The 14,642-nt window shown below is 42.2% G+C and overlaps 1 protein-coding gene across 6 annotated transcripts in view; it reads right to left on the bottom strand.

The window, feature by feature from the left end:
• NFATC1 (nuclear factor of activated T cells 1) overlaps nt 1–14,642 on the bottom strand; it is a 110,638-nt gene that overhangs the window by 36,757 nt on the left and 59,239 nt on the right. For 5 of the 6 annotated variants that reach the window (XM_039549341.1, XM_039549343.1, XM_039549345.1 and 2 more), the window contains exons 7-8: nt 9,894–9,949; nt 8,502–8,634 (exon numbers count right to left, since the gene is read on the bottom strand). In XM_039549341.1, coding sequence (XP_039405275.1) covers nt 8,502–8,634; nt 9,894–9,949 — 189 coding nt within the window. Of the gene's footprint in view, nt 1–4,335; nt 5,933–8,501; nt 8,635–9,893; nt 9,950–14,642 lie in introns of those variants that run through there. The other variant, XM_039549346.1, reaches the window with a different exon arrangement.

Here is a 14,642-nt window from a genome sequence, read left to right as displayed (position 1 = left end):
CTGAGATTCACCTATAATAAACTGCAGCAATGAAGCCAGAATTTGTGAAATTGTAAACACAAAAGATGATACCCTTTCTACGTATGCTCAGACTCAGAAGCAACATTATTCATTTAAGAGTGCTGAAGGATCTGGCCCTTGCCCTAAAAAGGTAAAAAAGAATGCAAGTTTGGTTTGTACAGTGAATTTTTAAATGCCTGTTACTTCACAATACATTAGGTCAGCTGACAGACTGTTTTAAACAGTCCTCGATTTTGAATATTATAATATGACAGAGGTCACTGTTCTAAATTAGTCTGATAAGCAAATTAATTTCTAATTGGTGATGCCAAACCTAAATGGTTTGGTGATGCCTTCTTAGACTCTGAACTCATGTCATTATGTCATCTAATTTAATATGAAGTTCTGAGAACCACACATTGGCAGCAGCCCTAGCTATAAATCAAAGCTTCCTACTCAGAGAGATCAGGGTTATGACATCATACCAAGGCACCGGTGGAAGACAATGGTCCTTCTGTGTGTGTCTGAATCTGGGAGAAATATTTCAGCCAGTTCTGCAAGCCCACATTTAAATGAAAGGCCTTTCTAGCAGGTAAAATGTTAATATATCAAACCTAGAAGAAAAATAATAAATCATGCACATTCAGTAAAGGGAGTTAGAAAGTACTCAGAAATAAATTATATGTATTTTTTGACAATTCTAACAAGTGTGTTTGCTTTTGCACTTTAGCAATCCAGATGGGCTTTTAAACTTTTTTTTTTTTGGGGGGGGGGGGGGATGTTTTTAAAATATGTGAACTGAAAAATAAAATCTTATAAATTAAACAGATGTTTATCCTGATTAACATTTAACTATCAAATTCCCATTTCCATGTAGTATTATCAGTGTAGACATTTAGGGCACTACAATGTATTTATTTTACCCTTAAGTTTGATTGAACCTATCCAACAAAATAGCTTCCTTTCATGGTGCAGACTATGATGTAGTTCTTTGGCACCTGCACACAGATTTTAGTTAAGAGTACGAAAATCAAAACACTACTTTTTTCATCATGTGCACACACACATTTCTTCAACTTCTGGACTAAATGTCTGGCAATTGGTAAGAATTTGGGATGAGACTTTCGAAGAGAGCTGAGGAGTTAGGTATCTGAATCTCCGTTACTGACTTGAGCTCTGAAAGGCTGTTTGTGCCTTTGAAATCCTTCCTTGTCAGCCAGTTTTGATACTGGCAACACACCTTCAGAAGACACTGCATAGGTCACCCCAGTTCCTGTCACTGCTTTGCTGCTGGTTGACCAGAGACTAGTTAGGGATGTGGACACATGTCCATGTACAGTTCAGCCACTCTGGATTTGTGCAAAGACAAAATCCTGGCTGCTGCTGCAGCACTGGCTGGATCCAGCATACTTGAGGCCTCACCCCTTGTTCTGACTGTGGAGCAGTCAGTGTTGGGGAGAGGCAAAGCGCTGGCTGCCCTCACAAAACATAATCCCTTCTTCAGTAACACCCGAGCAGCAGTGGCTGAGCAAAACTTTCTGAAATGCCCTGCCAACATATGTGCAGCAGTGGCAATCTCAGTGACAAGGGATGAGCACTCAGTCCCAGGAATCTTGTGAGACAGTCAGCTACAGGGACCCACGCAGATGCTGTCTCTGAAATTGGTGTTTTTCCCTAGGCACCTATTAAAGCAAAACATTTTTAAAGGTCAAGCTGCTATCAAGCCTTTGCTTCTAGTTACTAAATCCAGAGAATGGTGACTCAGACACAAAGGGAGCCTCTTGCTAACAAGACACTGTAGGCAGCACATGTGTATGCAATTTTTATCTGCACAAGTATCTGATCTCACCCTCTCTTGCTAGTACACTGCTACTGGTGCTGCTCATCAGGAGGGTAACTCTAAAACATGCCTGTCTGCCCTTTTTGGGTTTTGTGTATAGATTTTTACAGGTTCAGATGAATATGTACAGTTTAATACAAGAATAGCTCCAGGGAGAGTTGGAAGCCTTGCACATACACCTCACCATATAATCTCGGACAGTGTCATTATCTGATTTGGAAGTACTTTCCAGCTAACTCATTTGCTAAATGCTTTTCAACAGCTGTTAAACTATTAGGTTATTCTACACATATTTATGAGACAGAAGATTATATATGGTAGCTTGTTGCATGCACTGCTAAATCAGGCGGGGAGAAGTAAAAGGTAGGTAGAGGGCGTTTTGGGTTGTGCTAGTACAGAAGATTATGCATGAGCTTTCACTCAAAACAAAGAGATGAAAATTCTTAAAAGACGCAACTTTCCACCATAACACTTCGTTAAATCCTACAACGTTGAATAGGAAATTCAAGTCCTGTGATATGCTCATTTGGGCTGCTCTAGTGCTGCTTCCAGTGAGGTGCAGCACCTGGCTCCACTACTGCCTTCAGCTGCAGGTTTAACTGTGCAGAACACCCAGGCTGCACTGGCCAAGACTTTCTAAGTCATCTCTGTCAGACATGTTAAAATCCACTGGGCTGAGGTATTTTTTGATGATGCTACACAACATTACACCACCAGTGCTGACTTTACCCCTGCTTGCATGTGAAATCACTGGGAAGCAAGGGAAGGAGTCCTTAAAATGCTCATGCAGAGGAGTTCAATGACCAAAACTACAGGCTGGGGTTTTTTTATCTGAAGGGGAATATTTGAAAAGGGAGGTACTGACAAAAGATTATTTTATGCACTGGAAGTTAACTATTATGGGTGATCATTGCTGATGGTCAGACACAGCCAGGGGCTTCTACATAGTGTTTGTGCACCCCTGCCTGTCTCAGAGACATCACACAGGTGATGTTTTTTCCTGTCCTTCCAGGTGAAGATGGAGCACCACAGAGAGGCAGCATTCTGCCTCTATATATAGATAAGACAGACTGTCTGCAGATCAGATGTGGCTGGCTAGGATCTGTCTGACTGCTGAAAACGGATGTCACCTGGATGAAGTGTGGGCAATGGATGAAGCATGGGCAGCTCCAGTGGGTATTCAGCACCTGGGAGTCTAATGCTGTTGAGAGCAACACATGCCTCCTCTGCTCCGCCACGTGGCTCCTGGATGGGAGTGGAGGGGCTGATGCATCCGACAATGATGAACTTTGTGATTGCCTTAAATGAGAACAGGACTCTGACAAAACCTCACCTGCTTTTAGTTACTCTGCTAAATGTCAAAAGTAACAATCAGCCACTGAGTAGCCAAAATTAAATAACCTGCGTCAGTGTACAGTGTGAAATGAGTAACCGTGATTCCTATTTTCACCTAAAATAAAGTCCCCTGGGGCCAACCTTTCACCCCATCCCTTCTGTTGCCCTGTCCTGCCATGTGCTGGCTTTGCAGTAGTCCAGCTGCTCCTGGGGGATGGAAACACCTCCAGCAGGTCCGAGGCTCCAGGCCTGACTAAGCCACGCTCAGTCCCCTTGTCGAGGTGCTGCTGTGGTCATACTGCACCAGCCACCGGTTACGGTCCCTTCACAACACAGGCCCTGCATTTGGCCCTACTCCCCCGGCAGAGCCCAAATCACCATCGTTTTGCATAAAGGACTAGGCTAATAATTTTGCCAACCTCAAGCAGGAAAATTCAACAAATACTGAGAGGTGAGAGGTGTCAGGAGACAATCAGCACAAGCCACATGCTGTGTCACATTACAGTGGCAATGCTTTGCATCCTCATTTTGTAGTTTTCTGCTACGGGGGCTGATGTAATCTTTTAACTTAGAGAGTGAAGTGTGGGTGGAAGAGCTGAGGTGAAACAGAGACATGGCTGCTCAATGCAGCCATGAGAAAAGTGTTGTTGCACCCATCTGTATGGTGAGCAGGGGATAATTTTAGAGCAGAGGCAGGAAGTCAGGAGGATGCTGACAACAATGTGCAATGGGCAGTGCTCACCCTTTTCAGATGTACACCAAGGGGTGGTCCTGCAAGGAGCAGGGAGTTGGACTTAATGATCCTTATGGGTCCCTTCCAACATGAGATATTTTATGATTCTATTCTACAATGTTAAGAGCTTAACTTTTGTGCCACTGGACTGTAAACCACAATATTAAGGCACATCTAGTCACCACAGGCAGGCTCTCAGCACAACTCCACACCCACAGATTCAAAGGACTTCCATCCCCACCAAGTCACTGTGGCCAGGTTTTCAGAGGAGCTCAACGCCTCGGAGACTTGTGCAGATGACTGCAGGGAGGAAAAGGAATTGCAGAAAAGCTGGCTCTGTGAGTGAAGGCTGTGCAGTTGGAAATCTGGTCCTGTGGGTAGTGAAACACATCTCAAAGTAAAAGTTACCCAGAATATCAACACCATTTTAATAAATATTAGAAGCAATGAAATGATCTTTTAATAATGCTTTGACAGTTAAGAAGCCTGACAGAAACAGAAACTGGAAATACTTTATCATCAACTCTTTGCAAAAGCGTATTTTTCATTCCAGTAAAAGAAGCACATCAACTTTCCTTTTTCCTTTTTATTAAATATTTCTTAGACAATCTAGACTGTCTTTGGTTAGTCAAATATCACTACTTGTCTAAATAAAATTCAAAGAAAAACTTTCCTATGTTCAACATTCTTGATATCAATACTTGTTGGATAACAGAAAACACAGAGAACACTCGCTCCTATCTGTAAAAATAAGTTCTTGAACAGGTTTCCTCTATTTTTTGTACCTACTTAAAAGAAATCAAAACAGTCAGACATCTAATCCTTATCATTCATTGTTTAAAGTCTTCTGAGCAGGAAAACTTCTTCAGCTTTCTTAGCAGATGAAAACACAGGATTTGGAACCACAGCATACACGCCTGTGCGCTTCTTCAGACTCTCCAGGTTAGTTTAACCCTGAAATGCTACTGCTTACATCTGGTGATTTCAGAAGACTGTTCCCCCTGTTTCAAATGCATATATGAGCCAATGATATAATAAATTCATAGAAGCAAAATGATACACAGTCATGAACAGAAATTGAAACAAAGCATTCTTCTAGAGGGTAAGGTTCGTAAGTGCAGTGTTTGCCAAGGGTTTTCCAAAATGTTCTGCTGCACATAATGGAGCTGCAGAGCCCCCCTGCACAGAGCTGCAGCAGCAGAGGCGCTTTAAAAACTGAACATCCAAGGGTCAGCTCACTGTGCTCTGCTCACACTCCTGACTGCAGTGTCTGGTCCAGAGCCTTCCTCCTCAAATTCTGATGGGATGTGGCAATGCAAAATGTATCAGTACTTACCATATGAACTGTGGGAATTCACCTGTGCCAGAATGGTATGGAAACTACTTATATTTCTGCGCCAGGCATGTCTGTGGAGGAGTCTCAAGAGCCTACAGCCTGCAGGCTCCAGGACAAAACTGATACGCAACTGCCCAGTGATGCGTTTGAAGTAATACTAAAAAAAATGACATTACAGTCATTTCTGTACAATATAGGCTAACACAGGATTCAGGAGTTGATCAAATTTAGCAGAACAGTAAATCAAAATTTCAATTAAAAGTGGATTATGAGTACTTAGGTTTACAGTCTATCCCAAGCCAAAGACTTAAGCAAGCCTGCTTTCAAGACCTTGGCTCCTTTTGCGAAGCATCTACTTTCTGTTTTGCTTTGTTATTTAAACTTTTCATTTACAGAGCAGTAAGATTTTCATTTTTATAGCAGTTTTTTTATTTCTGAAGCAGGAACTCATCTTCATCAAGTAAATCCCTGCTCTGTGAAACACTTGAGCTAACTGAGGGAAGGTACAGTCCTGCCACATCTCCGCAGCATGGGAGAAGCCCTGTGGCGGCGAAATAACACTGCTGAAGATGGCAGCTTGTGCTGGCTGCATGTCACAGAGCTGTACTCCATGGAGACGCTATAGGACCATTCATGGGAGGTGGGATGAGTGAGGTCACGTGTCCCTGGATCCACTGGCTGTTTTCCCCTAGGGAATGAGGAGAAATAGGAGCTACAGGAAAGAACACCTACTGCCTTGTGGTGGGGGTGGGAGCTGCACAGCGAGCCCATGGCTCTCCCACTGCTCTGTGTGTGTCCACACCCACCCCAGGACCACAGCCAGGGGCTCACACAATATTTAAGCTTTACTCCATATTCAGTATTTTGCTTTGGCACAGTCCAGTTGAGCTGTAAAATATATGTCTGATGCTCATCATGAAGCTTTTAAAAGCTCCCTCCCACAGAAATACCTGCAAAACTACAGTAGGCACTGAAATGTAGCATTTGTAGTCCTAAAGCACAGAAGGAGAAGCAGCTTACAGGATACCATCTCATTTGTGTAAAACCACATCTTACACTTAATGATCACTCTGACATTTGCGTGTCAAAACCCTACACCTTCCCTGTTTGTGGGATTGGTTTAAACAACAGACAAAGTATTACCTGGGCCAAAATCATGCTTATCTCATCCACATTTTTTTACAGTGACCACCCAGTAGTTCTTGACTCAGGTATTTTTTTCTTCATGAGCTAAACTTCGGTTTTCTACAATGTCTTTAAACAGTAAAAGAATGTTGTGACTGAAATCAAATAAAGCCTAAAATGACTTCTAGAAATACAGCAACATAAATGACTGATTCAGTCACTGTACATGGTTCCTAAATACATAGCTGAGGTGATTGTATCTATCTTTGAAAGGCATGATGGAAAAAAGTACCAGCCACATAAGGGCAAAACCTTACAGCTGTAACACAGGCATTACAACACAAGCATAATAAAAACATACTATACTATTAATTCTGATGATTGCAGAAGCACATTCACTTTTACCACTGTTATGGGAGAGGCTGCAATATGTTTTTCAATTACCTATATGCACACTTATACATATGTATTAAGAGAATGTGAGTGGAGAACCAAACAAGAATGGAAGGAATATTTACTAGGAATACCTGCTTTCCTTTACCCTACCCTGGTGTTACATTTTTTTTTCAGGTTTCCTTACACTGAAATGAAAAGATTTCACTTGAGTTTAAATTGATACAACAGACTAAACAAGATTCCTAAAGTTTTCAACAATTACCGTAATTAAAGATGCCTTTGCAGAATAAAGCCTAGGCTGGTCCCTGTTGTCACTAGGTATATACTCCCATCTCTTCACATCAAACGTTCAAACACAGAATGGTGATAGCATAAACCAACTCTGCAGGAGTGCACACTGTTCCCAGGGTTTAGAATACAATGGTAAAAAAGGGCCTATGTAAAGGCTGGAGGGAAGATGCTGCTTAATAAACAGCAGTTAACAAGAGGCCTGAATCTGAAATATTTATGAGGGTAACTTGGGTGACAAGACAATACCCAATTGCCTCTACAACTGATTTTTGTTGCTGAAAAGTGTTGTGAAAGAGAATAACAACTCTTTTTCTTTCCAATTTAAGAGATGAACAGTCTTTAAATATACACAGACATCCCCACTGAGGATGAAGTTTGCATAAGTAGGCTGATTCAGTGAAGCATAGCTACACGGAACATATGCAATAAGCACTCCGTTGCCATGTCAGGTTTCCTGTACTCCTAGTTTAAATTTAAGTCCCGATAAAAGTGCACGCATGCTAACTGGGTGAAATTCCAAATGTGTACTTTATGGGATTTCACCTACAAAAATTTAGCATGTCTCTTCATGTCATGTGACATGACTTGAATATTGATTTGTGGATATTTCCCATAGAAGGATTATTTTTGCTTGGAAAGTCTACAATAAAGCATAACCTAATAATTTTTTCTAATTCCTCTTCCTTCCAAAACAACGACAAAGCAACCACCCTTCTTTTCCTACTTTTCCCCCTAAGAGTGTTCTCAGTATAAGAGCCATTTCAAATAATAATAAAAAAACCCCTCTAAATTTACTAGCTATTAAAATTTTCATATAAGCCTGCTTGGAATTCAGCTATCATGAGTGACTTTATTGTCACTTCACAGGTACCAATATAAGCTCAAAAAAAAAATACTGGCACACGTTTCTGAACATTTCTCATCCATAAAGCATTTTACATGGCGCACTCTGACCTCTACCCACATTGTCCATCTCAATTTTCACTCTGCGCAAGGCAGCAAGGTGTGAGATGACTGCAAGGAGAATCCACACACCACCTCCAGCTCAGAGCCCAGCATGCTTAAAATGTTGTGGTGTGAATTCAGAAATCTTATTCAAATGCAATTTACCCTCTGGGGTTAGAAAGTCAGACCAAGGGTTGACAGCAGCTTAGCAGAGAGCTCAGTGCCTTCACAAACATGTGAATTCGTGCTGTGGCTCTTCAGCTCCCAAAAACAAAAGTCCTTGTTTCAACAGGTCTCTGCCACCAAAGCAAATGGAAATAATCTGCAGAGGCAGTCTCTTGTGTGGGCAGCAGAGACAAAGGCAGCTCTCCTGGATTTATTCTCATCTCATAGCACCAGGTATAAATCCAGAATACTCAAATTACTAAAGAATTATCAAAACCATGTATCATCATTATCTCTCACTTTTACTAGCAGAGGTAAGTAATTTGTTTTGTTACCATTAGCAGGAAGATAGGTGAAAAGCTGGTACTGGCTTCTCTTTCTTTTCCCGTTGCAGACATAGAAGTTGACCTGAACAGGGCTGGTAATTCTCTGATTGCGGAAAGGTGGTATCTCAACCACCAATGAATTCTGCAAAAGCAACAAATCAGGAAGTCAAGGCATGACTAAGGCAGTTGAGCTGTACAATAGTATTGAAAAGCTAACCCCAAGAAGGAGGTGCCCAGGCATACAAGGAGAAACACTCTATGAAGGGAAACTGGTGGGCTTTGTGGGGCAAGGATGGCTTCCCACCAGCCCCAGTGTCCATGCCAAGGATTCTAAATGTAGGGAAATTATTTTAGCATGGCTCAGATCTTTACAAAATCACTAGCCTTCACTTCTTCCCTTTGGACAGCAAATATGATACTGCATATAGACAAGGCTCTATCCATCCTGCCTCTGTCAAGAATCTGGGACCACAATCAAATTGTGGTCTCTAACCCAGCAGGAGAAAGCACAATGGCTTGGTTGGCAGGTCATCCCTGATATATCTGAACCTAACAAAATTTCCTCTGAAAGGCATTAGGGACAGCATTACTCAAATATTTCCATTTTCCACAGTGCAATATTTTTTCGTATAACAACTCAGGAAATTTTAAGCATGCTAGCTTCTGTGGATGGGAGATTCACTGTTGCAAGAACATCCAGTGCAACATGAAAAAGGGCTGGAGAATGTGTAGATGATCCTCCACTGTCAGAAACCAAATGCTCCAGCACAGGGCTAAGGAATGACTTAGCTTCTAGGGCATCAGCTTACACATATGCACAGTGAATCTGCTATGACCATCAAAACCTCCCTTGGCACTTTTTGAAAGAGTAACAGGGAATGCTCTTCTTAGCATTTGGCCTGAATTCAGCCGAGATCTTTAAATTGTTTGCCTGCAGGTTTGCAAGGATTGCATATTCCTGCAGACGTGGAATGGTGGATGTACTTCCCACTTAGAGTCATGGCTGAGGGAGCCACACTTCTCCAATGTGGGGCTGATCTCCTGTGAGGGGGACTCATATTTCCTCTGCTGAAGATAGATGAAAGCCAAGGAAAATGATCAGAAATTGCTTTGGGAGCAGCGGAAAGAACTGACCCAGCAAGACAAAAGATGAGCAGATGGAACTGGCCCATCCTGGACAATGAAAAAATATTTTCCAAATAGTCTCTCCTACTTTTGGGAGAGCTTCCAGTGAAGGCTTTTTACCCCATGCTCACATTAAAGAAAGATTTCCAGGAGGGGAGGCCTAAGTACTTGTTCTGTTTCAGTGCCAAAGCCTTGGAAATCCCTCTTTAGTAACAGTGCTGGAGAAGGCAATATATGTTGTTCATCTTGATGTTAAAATATTTAAGACAGACTTACTGGCTTGCACATTTCTTTGTCGGTTTTGGCTTCCATTTCCCACACATGGTGACCATCTAAAAGACAAAAGAAAAAGATATCTAGTTCTGTCCTTTCTTCCTCTCCCAAGCCAAGAAAGGAACAACTTTTGCAAAAACAATCTCTTCGAAGGGGCACTGCATATATGAAAAGGAGTTCTCACAACGCACTGCCCAAAATGTTGCCCAACTAAGAGACCATCTGGGTAACCTGTGGCAGGAGTCCCTTCAGATTGTCTGAAGGGAAGAACCACAATCCAGAATGCATGATACCGTGATGGGGGAGATCCACTGTGAGTTTGCTCTGCCATTAGCCTGGACAAAATATGAAACTGTTTTACATCTCAGCTCGCTGAACTTTCAGAAACAATACTATGATGCCTTTTGACCACTATCTATGCTGCAAGTCATATTCAATATTAATATTAAACAATACAATACAAAAGGTAGTATTAAGGAAGCTACTCAGCCATGCAGGATTTGATTTTAATATACTCCTAGTCTGGCTTGTCATAATTCTGCTGCTTGGGTCAAAAGGCAAGGCCATAGGCTTTACAGACAGCTTTAGACTCCATTTTGAAGTTGGTTTAGTTCAGCTACAGTGGTCCCACTTCTGGAGCTGCTTTTAGCGGTATGTTGGGTCCTCCAAATTTACTGAATTTCTGTTTTCAAGCAAACATAGATTTAAGCCACATCTATAACTTTTTCTGGCAACATGTCTTTTGGAAGAAACTGGCTGTGTCTGGTCTTTTTTCCTGCACATTACTGATACAGAAATCACTGGACAAGTTATTTCCGTGCATCTTCAAACCTCAATAGGAAAGAAACAAGAAAAATAATACAGAATGTAAGGTTTCCATTCTGAAGGCCTAAAAAAACGCAAATGAAAGGCCATAAGCAGAGTGCTGGATAAGCTGGGCAGCAGAGACACATGCAGCTTCACAAGTCCCACCACTGTCAGATGCTACTGAAATAAGGGGAAACTGAGACTTCATGTCATCTCTTTTGTACATTTATTGCAGCATTGGGACATGCAAATATTGGCTATTTTGAACTTCATCGCATGGATGTGGGCCTGTCTTAGAAAAACAGCTCTCTTAAAGGTAAAAGAGTGAATGCACTTTTTCTTTTCTCTTTGCTTTCATGGCCAGGATGGAGGTGACGCATTTAGAACTGCCTGATTTATTACAAATGTCTGTAAATAGTATTTTTATGTACAGCTGTCCTACTGTGAAAGGAACGCTGCTGAAGAACTATCCCTGGTGATTGTTTTTAATGTCCAAAACCCCTTTCTTTTTAATGTATGGAAAGAAGCACAACATGAAGGCTACAGCACAAATACCACAGTGGATTTGGCAGGTCATTCCACAGGAAAACAATTAGCAGATCTACCCTCAGTGTCTTCCCACATTTTAACTTGTGACTCTGGAAAAGGAATCCCTTTAATTGGTACTGCCACGTTCAGCTGCAGGGAGAGAAGGAGCAGCCAGACTGTGCTTGAGTCTCCTTAATGATGCCTTTGGAGAGTGCCAGAATTGAAGTAGGCTTCTTGGGAGGACTGGCGATCACTTCACAATTTATCCAACAGATGCTTCCCCTGGGCTGTCAGTAGAAAAAACCTGACCAAAATTCGGCAAGCCAGGACACATCCCCTGTCTGGGAGCAGCCTCCTTCTCCAGCCCCTGTAGCCCTCCCTCCCTGCCCCTAATTAATTCAATCAGTTATAAAAGCAACACAACACTGACACAATCACACATTTTTTGAAGTGTAGGAACTGCTTTGGAAGGGGTTTGCTGGGTTGTTTTTTTTTAAACCTCCAGACGTCCAGACTAGTAGTTAACATGTGTTAAATTTGCCTTTGTAAACGGATTACCAGAAGTTCAGGTTTTTTGCTATGTGTAATTTGTGCTTTGCAAGATGAATGATCTGATTCAGGTTTCCTGCTGATATCTCAGTAAAATTCAATATTACTCCATCTCCAGCTAATCTTTCAATTATTTCACGCAGCATTGCCTTTAAGCATTTTTGAAATTTTTATGATGACAAAAGGAGTTTCTTCAGAAATATTTTAGATGCTGTAATCTAACTATTAGGAAAATAAAAATCCAGAGCCATGGCTTGTCTTTGGAAGCTAGTAAGAACAATACGGGTTTTGCTCCAAGAAATTCCCTTGGGAATGTCCAGACCATCAGCAACTGAGGGGAAAGGGAAGACAGGGAAGAAGTAGGGAATAGACAACTCATTAACAGCTAGTGACATTTCATTTAACAAAAACACAGGGAGAAAAAGTTGTTATGAAGCAAGAGACCAAAAAAAAAAAAAAAAAAAAAAAAAAAAAAAAAAAAAAAAAAAAAAAAAAGAGAAAGAAAGACAATTCCTCATATTACGTCTGGTGAACCAAGAGGGAAATCTCAACGCCCACGGACTGGGACCGGCTCCAGGAGGGAAACCTTAGACCACTACGTCAACCTTTTACAGTAAACATGTTTTGCAGGTTTAAACAGTTCAGCTGAAATTAAAAAAAAAAAAAAAAAAAAAGGAATAATGGCTTTGGAATCGTTTGTGGGAGCCCTAAGCCTCAAGATAGTCTGCCTATGCTGGAGAAAATGGTTTTGCCCCAGTGCCCATCTGCCGGGGAGCCTGGCGAGCAGGCGGGATGCCGCCTCCTGTCAGCGTGTGCTGGAGGAGTGAGGGCTGCTCGCCCACAAAAGTTTCCATTGTACGCCTGCCACATCTGCAGCAACGCGCCTGGTCTGGGCCCGAGGCAACTCCCTCCTGGCCACCAGCCAACCCAAGTACACCAGAGCAATTTATACCTTTCCAAAATGCAAATAATTCAAATTACAGACATAACACAAAGCTGAAGCAGACACATTTCAGGCATTCCCGTTAAAGTTTGCTCTCTGGAATTACCGTACCCAAATGGGCAGTTGTTATACAGGGAGGGGGAGAGATGGAGTCAGGAGAGGAAGGAGAGGAGGAGGCACAAAGGAAAAGGGAGAAAACGGCTTTTCCAAAGGTCTTATTTCATTCCCTTTCATTTCACTATTTACTTTTACCAAGTAATAAGAAGTGTCTTCTCCAAACCAAATGCCTGGCTTTGTTTTGGCTTTTTTAAGATTTATAGTGCAATATTTTGAAGAGAAAGACAGTTCTTTATATAGCTAAAAAGTTGGGTCAAGGTATTATACTGGTTTCTTATGTTTTGTGAGGGTTTTTTTACCAAATGGAAATAAACCCAAAACATCCATGCACAGAAGGGTAGGGCAGAAGCCCTGCAGAGTCCCCGGTGGAGTGCTCAGCTCGCTCGCTGCCAGTAGCAACAGCCACTAACCCGAGAGAGCCAAAGCTTCACGGTGGAACCGTGCACGGGCTGGATGAATGACCCACAAATCCCACCTCCTCCAAAGAGGCAGCGCAGGAGCATGGCAGTGCTGGGGGAAGGAGAAGCTGCTCCCACCCGTTCTGCACAGGCTGGACACTGTGCTGACAGGTGGCCATCAGCACTACTGCCAGCTGAAGACACCAGGTTTGTCAGGAAGCCTGACATTTACAGACTGATCCCTGTTATTTATAGCCATCCCAGCTCTGTGTGTGCTTCACCACCATCCACTCCTGCCTTGTTTTCTTCATCGCTGTGACACTTGGAGCACCTGGGATTGCTAATGATGAAAATGCTGTGAACCTACGCATTATGGGGGGTGGATTTTTCAGCTCTGCTAAGCACAAACACCCTGTTTTAACATGGGGTAGCTGAATGGTGAATGGGCCTTTGTAGCCTGCTCTTATCGGCCACTCACTCCAGCGTTGAAGGAAACTGTGCACAAGTCCAGAAGTAAAAATACTCTAATTCATCAGGGAATTCCCTGCAGTATGAGTCACCAAGCGGCTTCCCCACCACACCCAGCTACAAGATTTCCACATAAAAAGGCACTGTAAAGGTCTGTGTTAACACAGAAGCAGGGCTAAAAAGTAGTTGTGTAAATCTAGCAGCATCAGTTATACACACATAGAGCCTTGCAGACCATGACATACAGATTGTCATCATGGGAGAGCAACACAAAGAGCTGTAAAGACTTTCCAAAGACATTTTTGTAGCATCTTCCCCTCATCACTGCCCATCCAGAGAGATCCCTTGGGGTTTCTAGGGCTGGATTTACCTTTGTATCCCAGGGAACTGCAAGCACAGTGTCAGGGGTTTTCAAGCTCAAAACAATCAAACCACCAGCATAACTTTCCAAACTGATGGATTGCAGAAAGGAGGAAGAATATACAAACACGAAAAAAAACTAAGCTTGGAAACTCAGGAGGGTATAACATCTGGAAACCACTTAAATCTTGTCGCTATAAAACGGGCATGTTGGGAGCGTTTAGATATATTTTAAGGGATTCCACTTTACTACAAGAGGTTAAAACAGTCTATATTCTTTAGTGGACCTGTGTTCACTTGAGATATGATAAGAATAAACATTACCTAGGATTTCACTGCCTATACACAGGGTACATTTTATATTCTTCCAGTCTGTGCTTCAACAGAGTTTGACTGCACTGGCTGCACTGTAAATCTGTATTTACATTCATATACTCCAAGTAAAATGGTGAAACAAGCCCTACCCTCCCAAAGGAACCCACTACTTAATTAATGAATTGTGAGATTACCCTGAACAATAATTCCTGTGTTACAGCCCAGATTACTTTAACATGTCCACAACAGGCAGGGCACAGATGCAAT

This window comes from Corvus cornix, chromosome 2, assembly GCF_000738735.6.
Source record: "Corvus cornix cornix isolate S_Up_H32 chromosome 2, ASM73873v5, whole genome shotgun sequence".
NCBI lineage: Eukaryota > Metazoa > Chordata > Aves > Passeriformes > Corvidae > Corvus > Corvus cornix.
The sequence above is the reverse complement of the archived record's forward strand: the minus strand, read 5'-3'. Positions and strand labels throughout refer to the sequence as shown.